This window comes from Ambystoma mexicanum, chromosome 5q, assembly GCF_040938575.1.
Source record: "Ambystoma mexicanum isolate Mex_15411 chromosome 5q, UKY_AmexF1_1, whole genome shotgun sequence".
Taxonomy (NCBI): domain Eukaryota; kingdom Metazoa; phylum Chordata; class Amphibia; order Caudata; family Ambystomatidae; genus Ambystoma; species Ambystoma mexicanum.
In genome coordinates this window covers 819,610,315-819,637,579 of record NC_090933.1, presented here as the reverse complement: position 1 = coordinate 819,637,579, position 27,265 = coordinate 819,610,315, and the positions used below count along the sequence as shown (strand labels likewise).

General features: G+C 47.9%; 1 protein-coding gene across 2 annotated transcripts in view; it reads left to right on the top strand.

Annotated features, from left to right (window-relative positions):
- The window catches only part of RMDN1 (regulator of microtubule dynamics 1), an 857,211-nt gene extending 835,263 nt beyond the window's left edge, over window positions 1-21,948 (top strand). For both annotated transcript variants that reach the window (XM_069621304.1, XM_069621303.1), the window contains exon 9: window positions 21,867-21,948. In XM_069621304.1, the coding sequence (XP_069477405.1) occupies window positions 21,867-21,914 (48 nt within the window). In that variant the 3' untranslated portion in view covers window positions 21,915-21,948. The remainder of the gene's footprint in view (window positions 1-21,866) is intronic.
- Window positions 21,949-27,265: the final 5,317 nt, after the last annotated feature.

The following is a 27,265-nucleotide window of genomic DNA, read 5'->3' as shown; positions in this document are numbered from 1 at the left end:
GTGCTCCAATAGCTGGGGGCTTATTGCTTAATTGAGCCTGGAATGCAGTGGAAGCAGTAGTTCCAGACAGGAGAGAACACACGTCATCACATGTCAGGCCTGTGTGTCTGAAGGGCCAGAAGGACTGGGAATTCACATACCAGTCTTGCTACTCTGAAAGCCAGCAGGGCTGGGAAATGAGGTCACCTGTGTCGGCGAGTCAAGTGTCTGGTGTTTATGAAAGGCGAGCAGTGCAGAAGGAAGGGTTCTTCTAACAGGACAGAAGTTCTGGGCCGAGTACACAAGTCCGCTGGCACTTTTGCAAGGCTGGGAAGTCTAGGATTGGGACAGGACCAGTCAAATGTAAAGCTGTTGCGCGCTCTATTTGATCAGCCTGGTTCCTTTCTTGTGGCCTGAAAGGAACACCACAGGAATCAAAGGGCCATGTCTATCACTGGGGTGGGGTCATCACTGTTGAAAGCAGGCTTTCTACATGCTGGCATGTTCATTTTACGCTTTCATAGAAAAAAAAAGTAATTTACAACCTCAAAATGCTGCTTAAACTTGCATTCACTAGTTTTCTTTGAAATGTGTTTCCACCGCACAAATGCCCTGTCATTTTTGTGCCCCTTCCTTTGTGCTTTACCTCAGGTTATATTTATGAAGATGTTAAATGCTTGTCAAACTGCTTAATCACAAATACATGCTTCTGTTGTGCTGACAGCAGTTATTATGAAATTAAACCGTGGGTTCATGGGTGCCAACTTTTAATGTTCACTGCAGGCTCAGAAACACCCCCGCCCTGAATATGAGTAAGCGACCAGTCCAACCCATGCCCTGGCAAAACACATTTTATAGCACTTGTTTTTTTTATAAGGAATTGCAAAACGTCATACGATTAGCAACCCGTTTTTACTATATAACATCTCTGCAACGGTCTCTCAACCTGCTGAGCTACCCTGGTAGCCTTCTAGTGTAGTGCTGTCTATGGATCCCTTAATGTACTAAAAATCACTGCATTTACAACAGTATTTTGGGTGCAGCACTGCCATGGAAGGGATTTAAAGTGGAATTGGTATACAGTGTTTGGAAAGAAGAAGCTTGAAAGACATTTTGCACCATTTATAAACTATTATTTTGAACATTTCCTTTGAGCGGAGTTCAACTGCCAGCTCTGCCCCCTCAGAACTCCGCCCTCTACTCCAAACCCTGCCCCAGCCCTTCTGGGATCCCCTTTTACATGTTTTCCATTTCCACCCCTGGCAGCACCATTAAAGCATGGTAGCTGAAAGTATCTGCTACAACTATGACTAACAATCCTAACTTAAACCCAGGCCTTAAACAGCAACAACATTGAGTAAAGCATTAATTCCCACGCCAAGCACACAAATTGCTCACAACAATCTCTTGCGGAAAACCAAACGAAATTGCCTGGCTTATAACTGTAAAAGATTTAGGGCCCGATTCATGGAATTAAGCGCAGGGTAGAAGCCCCCAACACGCCCCCACGCGCAGCAAAAAGCCAGCAAAATGCCCGACACTGCGCAAGCCCCCGCGTCATTCCTGGTCCAGCATACTGTCCATCCCCCCCCCCCCCCCCGCCCGGCAAATCTCGTAAAAATCTGTTGCAGACGGGGCACGCACCCAGTTTCCACACGACTTGACTGGGGTGTATCCGGGGTACGCAATGAGTTCCCACGTGATTTGGCTGGGGTGCGGTGCATCCGGGGTACGTGCTGAGTTTCCACGCGATGTGTCTGGGGTGCGTCCGGGTTATGCAATGAGTTTCCATGCAATTTGTCTAGGGTGTGTCCAGGATACGCGATGAGTTTCCAGGCAACTTGTCTGGGGTGCGTCCGGGATATGGAATGAGTTTCCATGCGACTTGGTGGGGTGCGCCCGGGCTACGCAATGAGTTTCCATTCGACTTGGCTGTGGTGCGCCCGGGGTACGTGATGAGTTTCCACGCGACTTGGCTACGGTGCATCCAGGGTACGCAATGAGTTTCCATGCGACTTGTCTGTGGTGCGTCTGGGCTACGTGTTGAGTTTCCATGCGATTTGGCTGGGGTGCATCTGGGCTACACAATGAGTTTCCACGCGCTTGGCTGGGGTGCATCCGGGGTATGCAATGAGTTTCCAAGCAATGAGTTTCCACGCGATGAGTTTCAATGTGATCACTCGACCTGCACCCCAGCCAAATTGCATGGAAACTCAGCATGTACCCCGCGAAACACGCACAAATCCCCTGGAAAATGACCCCTCCTCATGGGACAGCCACATCCCAGCCCCCGTTACCTGTGACCACCTCCGCAGGCAGCCCATACCACATGGGACCCCCATCACCCATGACCACCCCGCAGGCAGCCCACACCACATGGCACCCCCATCACCCGTGACCACCCCCGCAGGCAGCCTACACCACATGGGACCCCCATCACGCGTGACCACCAATGAGGCAGCCCACACGACATGGGATCCCCCATCACCCGTGACCACCCCTGCAGGCAGCCCACACCACATGGACCCCCCATCACCCGTGACCACCCCCGCAGGCAGCCCACACCACATGGGATCCCCCATCACCTGTGACCACCCCCACAGGCAGCCCACACCACATGGCACCCCCATCACCCGTGACCACCCCCGCAGGCAGCCCACACCACATGACACTCCCCCCATCACCCGTAACTACCCCCACAGGCAGCCCACACCACGTGAGACCCCCATCACCCGTGACCACCCCCGCAGGCAGCCCACACCACATGGAACCCCCGATCACCCATGGCCACCCCCACAGGCAGCCCACACCACATGTCCCCCCACCAACACCTTTGACGGCAGGCTGCAGGCAGGCCCCACCTCATGTCCCCCCAACAACACATGTGACTGCAACCTGCAGGCAGGCCCTGCCTCATGTCCCCCGACCAACACATGTGACACCAACCTGCAGGTAGGCCCCGCCTCATGTCCCCCCACCAACACCTGTGACGGCAACCTTCAGGCAGGCCCCGCCTCATGGGACACACCCCACCCCAAAACACTTTGGACCAATATACATTAAAGCAGCACATGTGAAATCAAATGCCACCACACGTTGCACACTCCCGGTGTACCTCAACACCCATTCATTGGTCATGCTCCCCGGTACATGCTCCATGGCATCAGAATCCTAAAATCACACATGCATGCATGTGTACACACACATGAACAACATTGGTCAACACCAGGGACACAGAACTGAGTCAAGGAAGAGTGAACCTTGCACTAAACCATTGAGACTAGACACCACCTTGATTTCAATTGGTAAAAATATATTAAAAAATCTGTATTAAAGTCATACTCAGTAAAAACAACATATAAAACCAAAACCAGATAAAAACAAAAATGAAAAGAAAACCATTCCTCGATGGTGACCTAAAATTGAACCCGGATAAATACAACTATTTACAAACAACCAGGGTCCATTGTCCCAAAACATGTCTTAAAATCCTAAAAAATACCATTAAAAAAGAACTATGTGCAAAATGTGGAGCAAAGTCCAGGAACAAAAAAAAAGTGAAAAATAAATAAAACCTATGGCTAAAGAACTATATACAATGGCAGTGGGCTGCTCCTCACCATTCTCCCTCTCGGTCTCCGCCAGGGCATCATCGAACACTGCGTCCACTTGGCGGGCCTCGGCTTCCCCCTCGAGGGCTTGCAGGGACTCCACCATGCTCCTCTCAATCTCTCTGTAAGTCTCCTAGAGGACCTCCACCTGCCTCTCTGCCCGACCCAGTGAATTCTCCACCCTATGGCCATAGCGAGTCATGCCTCCTGAGCCCGCTGCCGCTCTGCCCCGATCTGCTGGCCCAAACACTCCAACACGGAAAACATCCTTGTTGTAAGGTCCATGTTTGCCTCCTGCCTGATGGCCGATACCTCTCCCTCTGCTGTTGAAAGCCCAGAGTCCTGTTGCCTCCTACTCTGAGCCTGCTGCTGCCAATATGCCCGGTGCCTGCACATCAAGGACAGCCTCTAGGATGATGACACCCCTGGGGCTGTCATGCACGTGCCCTTCGCCTTGGTGCCTGCTCTTCCTCCATTGCCATAGCTCCTGTTGCTGTGGTGACCAAATCTGCTGATTCCACCTTGACTCCTGACTCTGGCAGGGATGTGATCTCGACCAGACTGGCCGCTGGGGTTGGGACAGATACACAAGGGGCTCTGGTGATATCTGGACTGGAAGATGGCAGGGAGGACGACTGGCGCACAGAGGAGGAAGAAGAGGAGGGGGTCACATAAGTGGCCAGCCCACAGACGCATTGTGACACCGTGAAATGTGCTAGCCAGTTCAAGAGATGACAGACCTCATTGTAAAGACGTGCAAGCCCCCGATTGGAAGCCTGCACCTCATTACGGATGTTGCCTGTACGCCTCGTGATACCAGCTAGCAACGGTTCCACCCGTCCCGAATGGTATCATCCGCAGGTATGGTTGTTACGCTCACCTGGTCTCTGCGGAGGCGTTGGGGCATGGTTGCAGCCCTCTCGGGGGTGAGGTCGCTCGGGTCTGGCTTTGCCCTCTGCGCTTATGTGGTGACTGGTGGTAATAGGTGATGCTGCTCGGGATTGCTCGTGCATGGATAATAGGGGGTGTGGGTATGCCAGCTTGTGCGCCTGATCCCCTTCAAGACCCCTTCTCCCAAACCGTGGTACCTGTGGGATGCCCTGTGCCTGGAAAGCTCACCTGTTGATTAGTTTTGGCGAGCACTCCATCCTGCTGCTTCTGGCAGGGGTGCTTGTATGATCTGGACCAAGTTCCTTCACTGGTCCCTTGCACGTGGTAGTCCAGTCCTGCTGCAACTAAGCCACTATACTTCAAGTAAGTGTTCCTGTTTCCCTTTGTCTTTCCTCGTCTGTTTTTGTTGTATTGTAAAGTTCGTTGTCTTGTATTGCTGTCCGTTCCACTTTTGATCTGTGCTCGTTTGCTTTCTTCCCTTGCAGGTGATGTTGCCGGCCCGGCAGAAGCTGCGGAGCTTGAGGCGACAGCCGGAGGGAATGAGGAACAAAGCTGCAGCGGTACAGTACCTGGTAAATTGTTAACTAGGAGCGCGCAGGGTTCAAATGCGGCACGGCCCTAGGACGGATGTTCTCACCTTGTCTTTCTTCTTCTTCACAGGGTCCGAGTTCGTGGATGCGGAGTGAGGTGCTACGGCATCGGGATCAAGATCACTGGATGTCAGTAGATGAGTCTGCAGATGAAGCAATGAAGCACTGGTTTCCTGGAGGTCGGTATGCAGGAGAACGCTTGGTTTCAAAGGTAAGTAAACTGGTCCAAACGGCAGTGAGCGTCACGTTGCACGCGAGTGCACAGTAACGCGAAGCACCGGCCTTAAGGATGAGCAGCTTATATAGCTGAGCTTCTGAAGCTACGCCCAACAGGTTCAGCCTGCCTGCCACACCCAATGAGTCAGCACATGAAGACCAGGCCTAGGGAGCCACACCCGATGAGTCAGCACATGAGGATGCTCTCTAGAATGAAGGCCTTCAGCTCCTGGAAAGTTCTTGTAAAATAAAAGCACTCCTGCACTGAAATAAAGTAAAAGACCTCCTGCACTGAAATAAAGTTTTCCTGCTCACATCTCTATATGAGCCTGGCGCCAAAGGCACCAGGACTGAGTCCAGCCAGGCCCCTGTGTTTATAGGTCCCAAAGGGACATAAGTGAGTCAAGTTACCCATTGTCCCCATCACTAGATGGTGTGGTTTTTGTGTTCTGGGACCTTTGGCCATGACAATGGGGTGCATCTGTTTGCGTGGATACATCCGCCACCTGCGTATGGGTCCGGCCTGAGGCATGCCTGCAGGTGCATACAGAAGCAGTCATAGTCCCAGGGGCAGGAATTAGCACAGGCACCTCCACGGCGACCTGCGCTGCCTCTGGCCCCTGAGTCTGTACTGCAGCAGTCAAGCCTACATCATCACCCCCACTGGGCCCCATGGACTGGGCTAATGTGGCCTCCGCCATATCCCCCGCCAACCTGGATACCTCCCCAACGTTTACCTTGTGGTGTAACTAAGCTTTAAATTATCTTATGCTCTGGTGCGCAATACAAGTAATAAAACAAACAAACAAACCGTCTTCCGCAGTTTCTTGCCCCTGTGTGGGCTCATCTGTCCCTCCCACTGCTGAGGAGTCCTCCAACACCTTCGCCCTCTTGGACCTACCCTCAGCAGCTGCAGCCAGTGACTCCGACGCAGCACCAGCCTCCTCGCTCCCAGAAGATGACAGTACCTGGGAGGACAACTGGGCCTTGCATCTGTGCCTGGTGGAGGCATCCCTGCTGCGTTGCTCCACAGCGCCTTCTCCGCCCTCTTCTCCCATCGTCGCTTTGGATGTGAAAACAGAGAACACAAACATCAGGGGACTGAACATGTGTGTGTTTGGCACAATGCAAATGTACATCAGTGGCACTATCAATGGTCAGAACCATCATCACGGTCCACTGCACACCAGGAAGTTGCATTCACACACATGCACAATCATGTATGTCATGCACAACAGACATTCACATCCATGTACAAGGCACTGTGAGCACTTCAAAATCATGTACCCACCTCACATGCATCATGGGACTTACACATCTCATTCACACACATCACTTGACAGTCATGCATCAGCCCATGCAGCTATCACGTCAGAGTGCACATGATGCCAATTTGGCAGCATGAGTCAATCACACATTCAAATGCCCATGTTTCATACATCCATGAGTGTTGGCCAGTCACACACTCACTTCCCTGACAAATGCACATGTACACCATGCATGTCCGTGATGTTGATGAAAGCACACATGTGTAACACGACTAACATGCCCCAGTACAGACACAAGCATGCAAACATGTGCATGTCGCTACATGTTTGCGCACATCACACATTGAAACCCAAACACCATTGCTGTCACACATGTTTGAACTGACTCACATGTCTGTGACATGTACACAGACCTCTGTACAAGAGGCATGCCAGACATGAGGCCAAGGTGCACAGTCCAACCACACATCAACATGCACATGCACCATGGTGTATGAGAACACATGGACACTTACCAGTCGACTCCAGGCGGAGCTCCAAATCCCAGACCTGGGTATACAGCGCTGGATAGAACCTCTCCAGGACCCGATAGTTGTCGTTGGTCAACCTGCCCCGGCGCCTCACTTGGTCCTCACCAGCCTGGAGGAAGCGCCAGGCCTTGTTTTGGGTCCTGGCCTTGAAGTCCTCCCATCGCTTGTGGACATGGGTGTAGTCACGGGGTGCCACCCCCTCCGCGTTGATGGCACACACAATGTCCGCCCAGATCCTCCTCTGTTCTTCCTTGACGACATGCGATGGTCCGTGGAAGAGGGCATCATGATGCCCTAGGACTTGCTCAACCAGGATGTCAACTTCCCTGGCTGAGAAGCTGACAGCCCTCTGCCTCGCTGCCGGGGGATTGCCACTTGCCTCAGGTGATGTTGGATCAGACATGGCAACCTCCGAGGCAGGTGTGTGTATGCAAGGTGGTCCTGGGGCTGGGCTGTGGAATGGTGGTATGGCACATCATCGGGAGTCTTTGGGATCAACAGATGTGGTCACAGTGACAGGAGCACTAGCAATGGCTGTACAGCAGGCACCAATTTGCAGGGCACATGGGCAGCAGGCACACAGAGTGGGCAGGCAACAGCAGATGGCTCGTAGGAGGCAGCTCGGAGCATTTGGAGGCAGGTAAATTGGCTGGTAGGCAGGAGCGTGGGTCTTCTGTGTTACTCACGTGGCCAGCCGGAAACAGAGTGACTCTGCATGTACGGAACCAATGCGTTAGCGTGGATTTAGAGGAAAGGCCCTAAGCGCGTAACGTACGTGACACATTCTTAACGTTGGGCGTGGCATTCAGGATCGGGATAAACTAATGCATAGGAGAGCATCACACACTTGCTGAGTTATAGCGGACGGACGTGTGGACTTCGTTTCCACGCTATCTCTTCACTGCGTGTGTGCCTCTTATTTTGGTGGGGGATTGCCTCCGCGCACACGCTCGTGTACTTTTGAGGCTGACAGGGAGTTGTGTACGCATTTTGCCATCTGTGGGTGCCACTGTGTGTCACGTAACCCCTTATTTAACATCACCGTAGCTTACATGTCCTCCTTGTTCGTATTTTTTGTGTTGCTGGGTGCCACAGCATACTGCGTTGGGTTTTTTCTTTACACATGGGCTGCCCAGGCATCGCGTACATCTTTTTTTCATATTTGGGGTGCCTGTGCTATACGCGGCCCATTTATTGTTTCCCCAGGGGTCACATTGAGCCTTGCCTGGGTACACTGGTACATTTGACAACACGTACACTGCCCCCTCACTCAAATTGGCCAGGACAATCGATAGCTGCACCTCTCATTGCACCAATCCATCTGTGCCATGACGGGGAGGGCAACTAGTGGGAATGGAGGCAAAGGTGGCCAGGGTGGCAGAGACGCCCAAGGTGGCAGAAGCACCTGAGGTGGCAGAGGTGCCCAAGGTAGCAGAGGTGGCGGTGGCGCCCGAGGTGGCGGAGGTGGCAGAGGTGGCAGAGGTGTATGGACCCATGCAGGGAAAGCCATTCCACCCACCCAACAGGGTCAGGAAGCTGCAGGGGCAGCCGTAGCAACCACCATCCAGCCTCCGTGTCACCCAGCCATGCCTGTGGTGCTACCCACCCCGATCCACAGAGACGCTGGGGAAGATGCTATCCGTGCATCAAAGGGGAAGTGACATGCTGTGCAGCGTCATGGCACCGGCACCAAGGCACAGCAGTGTCACCTGCTGTACGCACCTGCAAAGGTCAGGTAGCTGCAAGGGCAGCTGTTGCAACCACCACCCAGCCTCCGGGTCACCCAGCCATGTCTGTTGTGCTCCCTGCCCCGGTCCACGGAGACGCTGGGGCAGATGCTATCCGTGCATCGAAGGGCAAGGGAAATGCTGGGCAGCTAATGGCACCGGCACCAGGCTACAGCCACTTGTAAGGGCACCTACAGTCACACCATCAGTGTGTGATGCCACAGCCCAGGCCACCAGTGCTCCAGCCCCTACTGACCCAAGTGGTCCCAGCCACTCGGGGTCTGCACAGCTTCCTAAGAAGGCAAAGCGTGCAGTAGGCAAACAGGCTCAGTCCCAAGGCATGACACTGGAGACCTGCATATCGAGGAAGAGGAGCTTTAGTGATGAGGAGCTCCAGGTCCTTGTGGACTACGTGCAGGTACATGAACACGACATGCTTGTACGGGCAGGGAGCACACATACGCCTGCCCAGCGTATGGCCCACTGGCAGTGTGTCGCTGACCTTATTTACGCATTGGGCCATGAGAGGCGCTCAATCTACTGACGCAATGAAGCATTGTTAACACCTCCAGAGCCGAGCCAAAGGTAAGATGGGTGCCAACTATGCCTCTACTCTGGTGACTGGAGGTGGGTTACCATGAGAGGACGAAGAACTCACTCCACAGGAGAAGATCATAGCTGCTATGATTGATGTGGAGCAGATCCAAGGCGTGGGATACCTGCCAATTTATGAGGGAATGTCTTGTAAGTGGTGATGCGTATGTGTCCAGGTCATGTGTATGTTGCTTGGATGAAGTGTGTTGGTTGTCTGGCAGTTCTGGCTGCATTTGCATGACTGCAATGGGTGAACCATGTCATGGTGGACTGACACATGCTTGTTGACCTTCAGACTGCATATGCACAATGTGCTGCACAATGTGACAAACACCATCACCACACCTGCTCACTCCTTTCATGTCACTCTGTCCAGACTCTCCTGGCCCTCTTCCTGCTCCAACCTTTGATGGCGGATAGCCTGTGACAATCTTGCACTCCACACTGGCCTTCTCTCTGCACATCTCTGACGTCTCTGAGAGGTCACCCTGCCAGCTGCACCTCCTCAAGGGGATTCCTCCTTTCCTCTCATTCCCCCAGTAGCTCACTGTCTACAGAAGACTGGTCATACTTATGGTGGGGTACTGCAACTGCCTATACCCAGATTTCTGTGCCTCTACTCTCTTCCCTCTGCAACTCACCCTGACCTGGACAGTGCGGAGTGCCTTTTGTCTTTGTGCCAGATATTGTGTCTCTCTAGGACTGTGATGATGGCTCTGGCTCGCATGGGCTACGACTGTTCATTTTCAATCGCTCTGCATTGTCCACAGGGCCTTATGGGTCCGGGTGCTGCAGTTCCTTGAACTCCATCTTCCCAATTTGCTTAATTCTCATGATATTTGATCTTCCCTTTCCTACTCCCTCAGGGTCAGTTACTTCTCAGAGCAATTATTTGGTGTTTAATGTCTATCTTTGGCTGGTACCTCCCTCTGCAACAGCCTCCCTGCCTCAATGGCACTGGAGGTGAACCTCCTCTGGGTCTGGGGGCTCTTATGATCCTTCCTCATGTGTTCTGCTTTCTCTACCTCCTCTCCCCTGCTAGAGTCCTGGATGACTGAGAGAATGCACTAATCACCTTCCCACACTATGATCTCCGACACAGTTCTCTGAGCCACGAGTTGTACCCATGCACTGCCTCCCTGCCATACCCCACACTCAGTGGCTGTTTACTATATCCCTACAACCCTGTAGCAGCTATTGCCACCTGATGTCTGCACATACACTTCCACCAGCCCACTGCATTTTCATTGATTATAATGTAGTTGTATTTAATTGGTATGCCATTCCCATGTACTGCACTGCCCACTCCCACTTCCAACCCCAGGTTTCACCTTCACTGTGACTATTCACTCGCGTGATGTCAATGTGAGCTGGCCTCATGGGATGAATGTGTCTGGCTTCACTCTAATCCACCACCCTTGCACCGTTGCACTGTGTGAAACCTGTGTGCATTGCGTTTGTGATTTACATGTCATGTCATGTCACATCCATTGTACATGGCTCTGGGAGAGTAGTCAGCAAGTCCCATCTCATACAGTATTACAGATCAGGCATGACTATGGTACGTAGCATATGTGTTTTTGCATCTGTGATGTTGGTGGATGAACTATGCCGGTCAGGTACTCGTGTGTGTAGAAGTACAGGTTATATTTAGCCCTTCCACACAGGTCCATGGCTGCTTTCATGCTACCCTTCACTTGCATTGACACTGCCTAGGTGTGGGAGTGTGTGACATGGCAGCTTGATGTGTTACATGACGACATTGTGATGCCTATGTGTGTGATCTATGGTATTTACATGGCTCTTCATTTATTTTTCTGTCCATGTGCATGTGATGAGGCACTGGATACAGAGGAGGAGGTGGAGGAGGAACAGGATAGCGAGCCACGACCAACCACCAGTGGAGAACGTGGTGTGGTAGCCCAATGAAGTTCCACTGGTGCTACAGGCCATCCTGGCCCAGACTCAGTCTGAGTCTGCCTCCGAGGAAGCCTTAGGCTCTGGTGGTGAATCAGACATGGATACCTCTGTGGTATCACAGATGAGTGCATTGACTGTGGGTGCTGTTGCATCCCAAACATCGGGAGGGGGGAAGACCCTTCACAGGGCCAGTCAGCGTTGGGACGTCCGTCTGTGGTGGTTACGGTTGCAGGGTCATACTCCAAAGTATTTACTCCTGGTTCTGGGGCAGCAGATCAAGGGAGGGATGCAGTCCTGCAGCCACAGACAGCGTCATCACATCAAGGGCCAGGTACCCTTGGCTTAGGCAGGCATGGGGTTCCGTCAATGCGGTGGCCATGTGTTAGCTGGCAATACTGTGTGGGAGCAGTCCATGTATGCTGTTGCGCAACAACAGGCTGCTTCACATGAGATGTTGGCTCAGGGCATGGGTAGGGTGGGCAATTCCATGATACTCCCAGCAAGAAAGGTGGAGAACCAGCAGCAGGCATTGCGGTCCACATGCCGCTCACACAGGCTGAATATGGTGGCCAGCAACAGGAGCCGACGGGCAGAACTGAGGGCTCTGCGTGCATACTTGGCTGCAGACGGTCGGGCCAACAGGGAGGCCCTGAGGTCAGAGTATAGGTCCCTCAGGGTTACACTGACTGCACTCGAGGCATCCAGCAGTAGACGGTCTGAACAGCAGATGCAAATGATGACTTGTACCATCACGGAGGAACTGCGTGCATACCGTGAGGTGATGCATAGAGACCTCCGGGCCATCATGTTGCAGATGCAAGCATCTAGGTCCCGCATAGCCACTGCCATGGAGGACTAGTCCAGGGCTATACGTGTTTATCCTCCCTTTCCACTACTATATTCTGATGCAGCACCAGAGGGCGGCGAAAGCAGCGACAGGTCTCCCACTCCATCATAGCCGTGCGGCCCATTAACCCATGGAGGGTTCTTTTTTAACATCTACACATGTGGGTGTTGATGTGCACCCTGCACCTCCTCCCTCCTGGGTGCCCCGCCCCCCCATCCCCAATGGGCATTTTTGCTTTTTTTAAATTAGTTTCTTGTCTATTGTGCATTTATGTGACAGTGTGTTGCTTTGTGTGGCAGCCGAGGGCATCCACTGTAGGCTCCAGCTGGTCCCATAGAGGCTTGTCCCATGTTGGTGTTTGTGCCTTGGGTCCAGACCCATATGCCACTCCTGCTTCCCCTTTCCATGGGCTTGCTAGGAGTGCAGCGTGCAAAAGTAACTTACACAGTGGCATTGGGATTCCATTCTATCTGTGGGCAGTCTCAAGTTTGACCTGTGTATACACCCCTAGTGGGATTCATGATTGTTTGTCCAGTGCATGGTTGGCATCACTTTTTGTTTGTACATTGAGATGCATCCTTTGTTCATGTTCCATCTTCACAAATTGCCTTGACTGTCTCCATTGTTGTTAGCCTTCATGCTGTATGAAATTCCCTGGCCCCCTTTGGTTAGCAGTGCCACACGAATTTAGAAGGGTGGAATTTAGAAGGGTGGCATGTGCAAGTCACGACACATTGAGGCACATGTGCATTTGAGTATGGTCACGGTCAGACAGATTAACTCTTGGGTCCTGTGTTTCTGGTTTGTTGTACTGGCCAATTGATGTTCATGTGTACATGATTATATTGATGAGTGAGTTATTTCTGGACTTTTTAGGTTGATCATTGCACCCTTTGTGACAGTAGTGTTATGTGTTGGCCATGTATTTCTCTGTTTGGACATTGCATGCCATGGCATGGTGTGTCAAGCAGGTGACATGAAGTGTGGGAGGGTTTAGGTGACATACCGGCATTTAGATGAGTACATTTTCATGGTGTTTGTGGCATACACCATCTTCCATGTGTTCCTTTTGTGCGCACCAGATTGAGATATATTTAATACTAAGGAATGCACACAATGTAGCACTTCCAAGGACACATTCCCAGGGTGTTAAGGTTGGGACAGATGATTGTCCCTTCGTCATCATCGATTGTCACCTGGAATGTGCCAGGGCTGTGTGCACTCAGCAGGTGGTTGGATTTTAGGTGAAAAATTGTGCCACAACCTGGGTATGGGCAGCCTTGCCACATGCCCTTTCCCCTCCCATGTGCAGCCACCATGCATGTGGTTGGGGATGTGGGGGCACCACCATGTCCATGGGTATGCCATGCCATGTTGCAACGTTGTGCAGGACACATGCTGACACATGCTGCCACAATGATCCTGCACACTACTCCTGGCGCATATAGTAGCTCACCACCAGAGTGATTAAGGGAGCGGAAGCGTGACTTTAGCACTCTGAATGTGCGCACCACTATGCCCCTAGTTGCAATATGGGTTGCGTTGTATCTTACCTGGGGTGGTGTGGTGGGGTTCTGTATTGGCGTCATCATGTAGGTGCTCAGAGGGTAGGCACTGTCCCCTGGAGAGGTGAGATGGGTTGTCAGTGGTGTGGTTTTGTCTGTGTGAAACATGCATGCATTTGCAGGGCCTTTTGCACTCACCAATGAGCCATGGGTTGCCATGCCCCCCAGCTTCCAGAGCCCACTGTAGGCGTGACATTCTGAATATGAAACTATCATGGGTGGACCCCGGATAGTTGGCATATACAGAGGTGATGATTCCCTTGGCATCACATACAACCTACCTTGGCATCACATACAACCTACACATTGATGGAATGCCAGTGCTTGCGATTGCGATAGATGTGCTCTGTGGCGCTAGGTGGATGTAGGGCCACATGAGTGCACTTGATGGCACCAAGCACTTTAGGGAAGTGCACCACCCCGTAAATGTCCTTGACCACGGCCTGCCTTTCCGTGGGTGTTCTGGGCATGTATATGTGCCTGCGAACTGAGGGGTGTGCAGTCATGATTGTCAACACCTGGTGTAGGCAACGTGACAGCCTGACCTGTGAAATGCCCCCAACAATGGCTGATGAAATGACCCAGTGGCCAAAAAATGCAGTACGTTGAGTACCTTTTCCAATGGGCTCAGTGCTTGGGAGATGTGAGGTCATCTTCCCACTACGTGACCAGGTCTAATATGATATGAGGGGGAAACCTATACCTGCCATAGACCTGGTCATCAGGCATCCCAAAAAGGCTGGTCCTGGGTAGGTGACTGCGCTAGACGGTATGCGTCTTCGCTGGGCGTCTCGTGTAAGACGTTCGTGGTGTCGCAGTGATGTGTTGGACCCGCGCTGATTCAGCGCAAGTCTCCAGTAAGCCATGCAATATGTGTTCCATGAATCAACAAATGGGCACTTGCTGCACGTTTTGCAAGCAAGCGCCCGTTTTTCAGCGCTATTTTATTCTATGAATCGGGCCCTTAGGCTCCCTGCAGATACACAGAAGGTTCGTCAGCCAGGGTGGGAAGCATTATTTTACAATTAGACCAAATACGCTGCTTTTGTCACTCTAAGGTGTTATTTCGTCATTAACAGCATTTGCATTTAGAAAGCATATTAGTTATCAAGTCTTTCACTCATTTTGATATGCCTGGTCATTTATTATATGTATATTGATGTTCTTAAGCAAATCATTTGTTTCACTATATGCCCAGCCCCCTGTCACTGTGTGTCTGTGTTAGGCAGAATCCTATGCAGTTCCCTTAGGGAGCACTACAGAAGATTAAGACTACAAGTATACACAATAAATCCCCTTTGGTATCAGTCTGCAACACAAAGATTTTGTTGGTAGCTGTGGCTGAGCAGTCAGACTTATCTCAAGAGGGAGATGAGCAGTATTCAGGGTTTACACAATAGGACTACAATACTATGGAACAAGGAAACACTGACCAAAGCTTTGTATCAAAAAGGATATATATATTTATTTTACACACTCTGATGTTGACACACAAATCACTATTATTAAAGTAAGTTAAAACAGTCAAGAAAAGTATACACAACTCCCTATTTAAATTGTAGCCAAGTTTGAGCAAAACTGAAAACTGAGCAAAAGGCACAGTGCAAACTAAGCAGAAATGGCACTCTAACAATTTCTTCAGAGGGAGGGAAGGACAAGTCATACAGGGTTAGACACCTAAACACACCAGCAACACTTCCCAATTAGATTGTGAACAAGTTAGGCAAGGCAGTACTTTAGTATAAGCAATACTTGGATGAAAACCAAGCAAAATGGCACTTCAGCAAAATAGAAAGGGGAAGGAAGGGTGGTTATAAGTGTTTAGGTGCACCAACACATTTCTTAGTGAGAAGCAATCTAGAGAAGGCAGTTGTAACAGATTTAGCCAGTTAAGAGGTATGTGCCAGAGTCAGTGGAACAAGGCAAATGCCCAAGATCAAACTGTTCTTGTAGCTGCAGTCAAGTCTTTGTTTAACGAGTTGAAAAGGCGGTTGCAGATGTAAAAAGATAATGTTAGACAAAAGGGGCGGCCAACCCAGGAGGTAAGTAAAGGATTTAAAACACCTTTACCAGTACCCAATGAAACGGGAGGCCTGGCGGAACAATGTACCTTAAAAGTGGAAGAGGCTCCTGCGGTGGCGGTAGTTCCTGGCAGTTCCTGCAGTTCAGGAGATCCAGCAGAGGAAAAGAAGTTCTCGCAATGGAGGAAGGTTCGAGTTATTGCACTGCCCAGGGATGAAACCAGCCGCGGTGATGCCAAGACGAATAAAAGGTACGCTCCTTTAAATCGCGGTCGTGGTGGACGGGTGCCTAGCTATCCGGTCTCTTAGTGCTTGGCACTGGCGATTCGATCAAGGCAGGTCCTAGAAGGCGATTGGCGAACTGGTTGGCCCCACCAGCTCAAGGGAAGAAGACTCTTGCAGGTGAAGATCTTCTCTAGTCGTTGGAGAATAGTGGTGAGGATCTGCAGCAGGGCTTCACCAGTGGTTCAGTCGTTGCAGATGTCTTCGGATTCTCTCCTCTTTGGGTTTCTTAGTTCTAGTGGCTACGTCTTGTCCTCCAGTCCTCAGAGCCCTGCTTTTATGCAGAAAAACCCCCATTCATACAGCCTAGCTGTCACTCACACAGTGGGGTGGCTATCCTGGCGGGATAACCCCCCAGCCTATCAGGCAGAGTGTGACTTGGGTTGCCTAGGTAAGCCTGTCCAGGGTGCCTATTCCCCTTCCCACACATCCTGTCTACCCCAGACTCAGTGGCGCCGAGAGGAGGGGTTCTGTGCAGAAGCCCGCCAAAAGGATGAACAAAGGATCCCCGACCCGGGTTATGATTTCAGAGAAAGACACGAGAAAGAAATATTAACAAAGATCTGGCAATAAAAACCTACCGGAGTAAAGTTAATATTAAAATAAACCGGTGGTATGTTAGAGGCTGTTAGTAAAAGTGGTACCCTCGAACAATGGCAAAATCCCATAGGGAAATATTCGCGGTCGAATATTTACGGTAGTAACCACTGCCACCAGCCAGAAATTTTGGAGAGAAGGACTGGACGGTACCCTCTCGAAAATGAACACCAGGGAAAAACTATTAACCCTTTCCAGTACTTCCATAGTAAGATGGGTTGTACTGGTTTTGTTCATAATTATTGACTAGTAATGTCAATGGGGACTTTACATGCCGTGGGAGACAGTAGTCAGTCTCAGGGTATGGAGTCTATATTTGGGGGTCACTATGACACCCCTGTGTTACGGCACTGAGGGTGCTGTGTAACACACATGTTAAAAAGATGATTCCTATGAAGGTGAGAAAAACCCCATAGGCCATAAGCACACAAGATAGCCTAAAACTCACACTAGCAATCAGTCTAAGAGTGGGAAAAAGAGTCTCACTCTTAGCAGGAGAAAAAAAGAAACCCTTCAAATCCAGCGAAGCTGCTGGAGGACTCTATAGGTAAGGGAAATTAGCCTTAGACGAGCATTCTCCCTAACAGTCCGTGTATCGCTGGGTTCCCTGCCATCCTGTTCAGGTGCATGGTCTCGGGCACTTTTAAGACAACCATCATATCACATCACTATGCTTACTTTCTACTATACACCATCACACAACTAGAACAGAGCTTTACCACTGACAAATTCAGCCTAGCTGCACCCACACACCTTATGACACTATCTCTCTCTACTGACCAGAACTGCGGTTCCAGAGGGCGTTCAACCTACCAGCGCTTTGAGATCATACCAATGATGCATAGAGAGATATATAAATGCCAAGTAACATAACATAACAGATAGAATGGATGGAGTGTATGGGTGCATTGAACGGTTGAAAGGTTGAAATAAATGAAATGGGTTAAATGGAGTGGATGGAGGCGATGGAACAGATGGAGCGTATGAAGCGGGCGAAGCAGATAGGGCGGATGGAGTGGATGAGTGGAACGGATGGAGTGGATGAAGCGGATGAAGTGGATGAAATGGACAGAGTGGATAGAACGGATAGAGCGTAGGGAATGGATGAAATGGACAGAGTGGATGGAATAGATACAGTGGATGGAATGGATAGAGAGGATGGAATGGATGAAGTAGATGGAATGAATAGAGTGGATGAATGGATAGAGTGGATGAATGGATAGAGGTGAAAGAGTGTATGAAATGGATAGAGCGGATGGAATGGATGGAATGGATGGAGCGGATGGAATGGATGGAGCGGGTGGAATGGATGGAATGAACAGAGTGGATGGAACAGATGTAAAGGATATAGTGGATGAAATGTATAGAGTGGATGAAATGGATAGAGTGGTTGGAATGGATAGAGTGGATAGAGTAGACGGAATGAATAGAGGGGATAGTGTAGACAGAATGGATAGAGTGCATAGAGTGGACGGAATGGATAGATTGGACAGAGCGGATGGAATGAATAGAGCGGATGAAATGAATAGAGCGGATGGAATGAATAGAGCGGATGGAGTGAATAGAGCGGATGGAGTGAATAGAGTTGATGGGGTGGATGTAATGGACAAAGTGGATGGAATGGAAAGAATGTATGGAATGATTGGAATGGACAGAAAGGATGAATGAACAGAGTGGATGGAATGGATAGAGCGGATGAAATGCAAATGTAAATGTTAACATGCCCCACACGTGTATCACTGTGCACCCTGCTTTCCTGTTCCCCATGCTGTTGCTATATATCCATATCCCCCTCCTGTCGCTGTAAGCCCAGCCCCCTGTCTCTATGGGTCCGTGTGTCCCTCTGATCCTTGCCATCCTGTTCATGTGCCTGGTCTCCGGCACTTTAAATATAACCATCATATCACATCACTGCGCTTACTCTCTACTATACACCATCATTCAACTAGAACACATCTATACCCCTGATTAATTCGGCCTTGCTGTCCACATACGAACACGACCCCATGAACACCTCACCACCCTATAAAACGCAGCTAGCCGAGCACATTCCGGTTAATTGCTCACATAGGCGTCCTTCAGGCCTAATGCAGCCAGAGCCCAGTCTGGGTGTCCACCCACCAGACTGCACACATCTAACTGATATCTTCAGCACCACACCTAACCCTAGGATGCAGCTACCATCCGGCAATTACATCAGCTGCGCACTATCTGGTGCACCCACGCTCCCTATGACACTATCTCTCTCTACTGACCAGAACTACGGTTCCCAAGGGCGTTCAACCTGCCAGCGCTTTGAGGTCATACTAATGATATATAGAGCGCTATATAAATGCCAAGTAACATAACATAACACAGATCCGTGGGGGTCAGTTGTGAGGCACCATTCCTGGATGTGCAATGCACATTTTTTCATGGACGTCCAGAACAAGCTACTTGACATGCCCTTTGATGGGAAGGAACGTTTTGTTACAAATGTTATGTTTTGTCAAAACGATCTCATACTGCTCCAAATCACCACTGTAGTAGTTTCAGGGCATCAAGGCTTGTGCGTGGATTGCCATACTATTCCCACCACCAGGGGAATCCAGACCATAGTCTGCTGGATAACGAATTGCTAGATACATGCAAACTTCTCTGTGTAACTGTAAAATCGTTGAGGCTTGTTGGCCTCTGTCCCTTAGAGGCCTCATCAGAACCTCTTTCCAAGATGGCCGTTCCCATGGGTGAGCCAGCTGCTAGAGCAGCACAAGCACCAGCCCCTGCGGCCCAGCGGGGATATAGATTCCTCCTGTGGTCTGGCCTGTCAGGTGTTTGAATAGCTTTAGGAGTTGCTGCACTTTTTCCTTCTTTAATGGAAGGTCAGAAATTCTCATTTTCTGGACCATTGGACACAGATTACTTCAGACAAGTGGGTCATGCAAAATGACTCAAAGGGTACCGCCCTCTTTTCAGGGAGAACCCCCTCCCAATCTGCTCTACTCCATTCCAACGTTTTGGTTTAGTAGATTACAAAACCTGTTTGCTTGGAGGTCATGGAGCCGGTTCTGCTCTGTGATCAGACCTGGTACTCGGGATACTCTCTCTTCCCCAGGGCAGCCTTGCAGCTATACTGGACTTCGACCTGTTGAAGACATTCCTCAGGAAATAACAGGTCAAGATGGGAACTTGAGCACATTTTACCATTGTCCTAGACCCCATGTTTAGGGAATACCAATCCACATCCTGGTAGAGAGACGTCTCTAGTTTATCCCTGACCCTGCAAAGGGTGACATAGCTGAGCAGTCCAGACTATTCTCTATTAGAAGAAAGGAAGGTATGGGTTTCATTTAGTAGCACACTTGAAAAAACACCCTCCACTGTTGGGTCAGAAAGTCATTTTTAAGTCTTCATTTGCTGACTTAGTTGCTTGACTTTTTGCCTGCTTTTTGGAATCCAAGCTTATTTTTGCAGACAAGGAAACCTCTACCGTGGTCCATCTCACTTACCTTGTTTGTCTCTGTCCACGTATGCCTTTCACAGAGTCCATTCTGGACTTGACCCCATGGGTCTGTTTCGACACAGCCACGCTCTACTTTTAGTAATACCTATTTGTCTTTCTGAAACGGCCTTCACCTAGATGTTCCTGTCTCCAACAGACTCCTTAAAGTGCGCCCAAGCTATCACAAACATTATCTTTTTTTTTCCCCCACCCATGGAACCCCTTTTCTGTTGGTGGTAGTTTGTCTTTCTTCAGGTTTCCTTTGGCAAACTGAGCATAGGAGACCAACTCTAAATATGCCACTTCTTCATGATTCCCTAGGTCTTCAGATACAGTAAGGATAGGGATTTCTGGGGTTTACTTCCATGATATAGAGGAGTAAACATTACCGTGATCTTCTGATAGCCTGCATGCAGTTACTTCTATTGTTTTCCGGCAGCAACTAGCATGGAGATTTAATCACCTCTCACAGCAAGGGGCAAGCAGGTACAGCTCTTGAAGGATATGGCTATTCCCTTTTTCCTGGATTGGTGAGCGAGGTGACATTTGAAACCTTATCTGGTAAAGAAGCCTCCACACTTTAAGGGCACTGTTGGGTACATCTAGAGTCCATCACACATCCATGCAGTGAATATCTCCAGTACCAGGCAGCAATGTTATAGAACAAGACTTCACTGAAAATACTCATTGTTACGAATCAGTGTTCTTCCCACTTTTCATGATCAGCTCTCTGGTCCATTATCAAGGATTTAACACGCACCCCTGCTCCAGCAGTAGGGCACTCTCCCCTCACGCCCCCACTACCGTTCACATTGATTGTCTGTTCATGTCTGTCCTACTTCAGCCACACCTACCCTCTCAGCTTTCTGCCCTCTTCCTTTCTCCCATAGCCCACGCTCTATTTACCACCACTGTCCATGCGAGTCTCAGACCCGTAAGAGCACTACTGCAGCGACGGGCACCGTACACAATCTCATTAACAAAAAACGCACATTATTTCTAAATGTCAGTGTCAGAGGCAATCACTGCAACATGCGTTCTGTTGTTAAAAATGAATCCAAATCTCCTAATAACATTATTAATCCATGTGATTTTACATTTCAAAAACCATGTTTCCATTCTTGGTAAATATGTGTACACCGTGAATTATAATTGTCCTTTTACAAGGCGCTCGAGTGGTTTCTAAGTGTGGGATTGGGACTCGAACTTGTGTTGCTGCAAAGTTGTTTCCTTCTTCCCAAAAATGTGCAAGGCATGTATGGTCCACATAATAATATTCCCTGTATAGAATGCGGCTTCAAATAACAAGCACATTTGGAAACTGTGCAATCACCTCCACTAAGATATGAATGAGGGCCCAACCAATCATGTGTAAGACAATACTTGAAATATCGTGTGTGCCATCTGGATTTTCAAACTGGAAACATTATCCTTGCTTATTGGATTCAAAATTAGTTGGAAATCAAAATCTATTTCTCAGTGTAGCTCTGTACAATGGCAGCAGGTAACTCATTTGTATTCGAAATCAACTGTCTCACAGTGCAAGATGGGAGCAACATGACTTATTCAACTATGCAGAATTATTATTGAATGAATGTAACTTAGTATTGGGGTTCAGTATTTACCAGAAAGCATGCGATATGTTTGCAGTCAAATGCCTACAAATATAAACTTGGTTATTGCCTATTTATCAGTGTGCTGTTTTACAACTGTGCTCTGAATTACCTTTTTATATCTTGTATTGCAGGCGCTGCAAGAAGCTATAGACGTGCTCCGTACTCTTGGCATAAAGTAGGACCCTTCAACGATAAAGGCACTTTAAAAAATAATCGATTGTCTTTTCTTGTATGGCCTGTCCTTTCTTCCTGTTTACACAGGACTTAAGGCAATCAATAGATGTGAAAAGGGTGGGCAGCCCTCTACAGAGCAGAAACACAAGCTGAGTGAGCGTGCTCTGTGGTCTTCATGGGTGCCGCTGCCTCGCTAGGTATATAGAGCCATGGGTCCTTGCATGGCTACCCCATCTCACCAGGATGAAAACTCTCAAAGGGATTCCAACAATGTGTGACACATCCTCTATGGAGAATACTGGAAAGCTCAAATAGCCTGTTTTCTGGTCTGTGACACACGTACGAGCACACAAAAAAAGAAAGAGCAGAGCAGAAGATCTATTGGCAGATCGGTTTTAATCCGGCTCTTAAGGGTAGTCCACCCCGAACTTCCAGCTAAATCTTCAAAAGTACCAACAGCCAGCCAGACACTTATTTCTGCATTATTCGGCATCCTCCACGTGATGCGGATGCCTCTCTAGGCACAGAGAGCGAGGCGCCCAAGTCACATATACTTTTAGGATGACTATGAGAAGTCTTCTGCTTAAAACAAACAAAAGGTAAAGTAAAATAGATTTATGTTTTAACCTGTATTCATTATACTCCTTTTCAACTGAGGAGAACAATTTAAACCCAAAACAAACACGACAGTTTGGTAAGATATCAAGGAGGCTATCGTGGACTCACTGCAGAAGTTGAACCTCAGGCAACTAGCTAAAAAGTATATGTGCAATGAGGTAATATTATGTCTAGTTCTCACAAAAGAATCATCTCCTGGACACCCTAGAAAACCATGAGTATTTCAACAGAGGGTAAGAAGAAGAATATGGTGGAATAGAAATATTAAATGAGAACTGTAAAGGGTAACAGATACAGTGATATCCCATATCTTATGTCTCACTATGCAGGGTTGAAATAACAGAAAAAAACCTCGCGAGAAAAAACAGAGGCTTTAGGTGAAAAAAGAACCCTACCCCTTCTCCTGAAGAGATCCCAACCACATGGTTGGGTTCCAGTCCTGAAGAAAGCGGCCAGACTAAAGGCAATTCTGCTGAAACCGGTTGATGACTATAATTGTTCAGGGTGATTCCCTGAACCCCCAAGACACTCAGACTAACTGAGAGCCTGGGTGTAAAAATATGTTTAATGAAGCAAGCAGAGTTAACTGCAGAACATTTTGTCTTTACATCAGAGAGGGGGGAATAAAGAGTAAAATCTCTGTTTAGTGTCTTGTTTTTAGATATAGAAAAGTAGTGAGTTAGTTGAGGGTCAGTCTCTTCTCTATCCCCTGTTCAAGATAGGTGGCACATCAGCGCCAACTAGGAAAGGAACTAAAGAACTGAGGGATAGTTATACTTTCTGATAATGAGATTTAGTGAGCTATAGGCTGCTATATATGTAGAAGAAAAGAATAGAATCTCAAACAACTTCTTCTTGTGTTGTGTGAAAAACTGTGGGCATCAGGCAGAAGTTGCTGCTCTTTAGCCCTTTTCTACAAGAGTGTGTTTGGCTAAGTCTAGTTCTCATCAATAGGTTCGTGTGAGAACAGTTGACATCAACAGTGCAACAGTTAGGGGTTAGGGACTATGAGATGCATTTTTAGAGCTAAGTGCGAGATTGGGTTCAGCCTTAGCACATACTAAGGTAAACTGTAGGATATGTTTTGGGGTTATATCTAGTATGTTGTGGTATTTTTGTGGTATTTTGCTGTACTTTGCTATGGTGGTATTTATGTGGTATTTTGCTGTACTTTGCTATGGTGGTATTTTTATAGTGGTGAGACTAATTTCAGAATACTGGCTAATAAATATTTCAGAAGGGTCACTATCAATAAACAAATACTGGACTTAATACGTGCTGAATAAATGGCTCATGCTCTCCTGTGATGCTTTATTTACAACATCACACTTATGCCCTTCTGGCTGTGTTTCAACAAATGTAAAGCATGCAAATGAAATACAAAACATTCATTCAGCCTCACTAAGTAAAACAATTTACTGCGGCTAACTTTTTTTTGGAGATATTTCTTACCGCACGTTTATCTCTCTATGCATGTCAAATCAATGAGACTGAATGCAGAAGGAATACACTAAAACTAAATTACCTTTTAGAACTTGTTCTTTATCATAAGCTAGAATTATGCAACTTACACAGAGTGACACGTACACCCACGTTATAATTCACAATGTGAGCAAAGTTTTTCTTGCAATGGCTTTCAACGCTCTATCTGTGATAATGTGCCAAGCTCTGCCAAATCAATCTTGGCTTCGCATAAAACTTGGCAGGGAAAATACACTTTGAATAACAGCAAGGATTTGAGACGTATAAAAACAGTTTTAAATGCACATTTAAATTTGCATCGTTAATGCAGTGCCTACAAATTAACTGAATTATCTAATCTGTGCTACATAGTATCATTCACTTCACCAGCACCTCAATTAACAGATAATTACCTAGGTTAAGATGGCGATAATCCCTTACTCAGCTTGCCAGTGTTCCAGGGTCATTCACAGCTAAGGTTGTTAGAAATGTCGCAGCCCTTCTAAAGATTGCCAACCCGGGTGAACTGGATAACCCAGCCCTTTAAGATGAGTAGCAATACCCTGGAGATGGATTGGGATGCAGATTTTATTCATACATCAATAATCGAACCAACTCAGGTAGTTTGGCAAAAGGATAACTGTATTAATATCAATTGTCTAAAACAGGGAGTACAACGAACATCAACAAACTCGCTCGATCCTCTTACTCAAAGCATTTCATAAAAAACAGAGCTTTCATACTAAAGTCACGTCATCAGTGACATTAACCTGCGTATCACTAATGTCACGCTACATGGCAAACTACAAAAACCTATGAGTATGGGTGATAGGCTCTCAGTGAATCATCTAATTATATGTTATATATTATTATGGTATAATGAGTGAAAGTGATTGGTTACTTAACATCAGGTGGGGCAACTAAGCCCTTCCCTAAAAATGAACACTATGAACGTCACTAAATGTATGACGTCCCATTCATTACATAAACTATAGGACCCTTAATCACGCGGTCCGCTACAATTGTTTGGCTTCTAACCTCCGTCAGTACTTTTCCATCTACGTCTAGCAGCATGCAGGCTGGCCGTCCAGGTGCTGGTGAGCTCGCCTTAACCATAGCATCCCTCCAATTACCAATTATCAATCTATCATCACCTCCGTGGTCTACTGTCAAATAGGCTTTGAAGCTCATCCTTGAGAGTGTTCTTAGCTCTGAGAAAATCAGGGAGTGAAGGCACACTCTGCCCTCATGCATAGGTGTGACCATCTCATTCGTCCAACTTCGTCCTTCCACGTGACTGGAAACCATGAAATCGAGCCTTTGGTGCATTTAAAATACTATTTCCTGATAGACCTCTGACGTCTTTGTTGTTTTGTTCATGCCTTTTGAACAGGAGTTCTGTTCTTTCACACGATTTGTATCCAATGTCAGTTTGCTCTGGTTTGATAAGACCTATGCTTCTTTTGCTCATCCAACCTAGCCTTTCCGAGATTCACTTTGTTAATTAAAGCTGCTTTTTAACTGCGACACACTGAAAATTAGGCCTTTTTGTTAAAGTCCAGCACTGCTATAATGCATAGTGGAAATATCCATTCTCCACTTGATCATCTTACATATATGTGTATATTGGCGCTTGCTGCAATCTATTCACTATAAAGCTAGCCTCATTATTACTTCAACTGTTTGCGTTTCTTGCATCTGTACACGTGTAAAATGACTTGATATCTTCATTGTTTCTGTGGCATAAGCTTCTTCACCTTGATCCCAAGATGACACTTATCCTAGGTACTTTCTTGATGCCTTATAGAACATCTTCATTCTCTTATATCTCTGCATCCTCTATGTACGTCAACTCGACTCAGTGTGATGTCACCATTCGTTTTTATTGTTTATTTGCTCTGTTACTTCAGGAATCTCATTTAAACGACTATCATACTTCCTCGTATGCAGATATGGTTTCCTCAATGGGAATCTTGCTGCTAGGATTCTCTTAAGTACTGGTATTCTTAAAGGTACCGCACGGTTTTCATACTGTGGTTCCCAACACATAGGCAATTTACACTACGTGGTTGAGGTGGGGGTACTTGGCTCCTCCTCTACACTCCCCCCCTCTGGGTGATTCATCGACCACTTTCACATCATCTTTCACATCCAGACATCCTCTTCTGAAAAAGAGCTTCTTAGGGATCCATATCTTTACAACTCCCTTCAGGCAACCTGCTGATTTGACATGCTTGTCTTTGTTCAATGTCATGAGTCTGCATTGTCCACTTGGACTGCAATAGATCCATCTTTCCACACATTTCTTATGGTTCCTTGGATACAGGAACTTCGTTCCCTCAGGTGTATGGATACAGGCCTTCACAAAGTCTCTGATTTCTTCATCTGTCAGTTTGTTGGCCTTCCATCCCTGCTCAACATCTTCATCCCTTTTGCTTCCTTTGCTGTCTTCTTGCATTGCGAGATTATCAACTTGATCACACAGAATCCAAGCATCACTATCAGTGCTCCAAGGAACTGGAAAATGTCTGCCATCCATTGTGGAATCCAAGAAATGAGTGATCCAAACCAGCTGTCATCAGCAATGTCTTTAACTTCGTCTATCATCTGACCATGTAGCGTAGTCACCATGTCTATGGCCTCTGTCAAGGTTCCATTCTCGTCATCATGAGAAGGAATGAATATCCAACATGATTCTCTAATTTTTGCACAAACACCGCCATCCATTGCTTTGATCATGTCCAATACATATCTATTCTGGAGAGTCATCAGTCCTATGGCTCTCATCTCTTCTCTGATAGCATTTAATCCCTTTATGTTAGTATTGATAATATGTAGCAATTCCCATCTAGTAATCTGCAGCCATTTGGTATTTGCTCCAACTTGGCTTCTCGGCATAAAGATCATTGTGAACAGCGATGAGGTCTGGTTGCACAGCCTGTGTTCATATGGAATAGCATCAAAAGCTTCTATGGATTCTGCTGAGAAATAGTTCTCTCTTTTCATTCTTTTCCTCAGTTCCACAGATCTTTTCTTCCTCAGGTGAGCATCTGCTTTTGGAAAACTGTCAAGATATAGGTCACTTTTTGGAATCACCAAAGCTGAAACATGAACATTCACAATTGAGCAAAGTCCTCCCCAATTCTCTGGCAGTTTCATATATTCTCTGTATCCGCAGGCCCAGTAGTGATCCATTATCACTGCTGTCCCAATCTTCATTCCTGGTACATCAAAGATTCAGCCACATTTCTGATTTTCTCCCATTTTTATTGGGCCA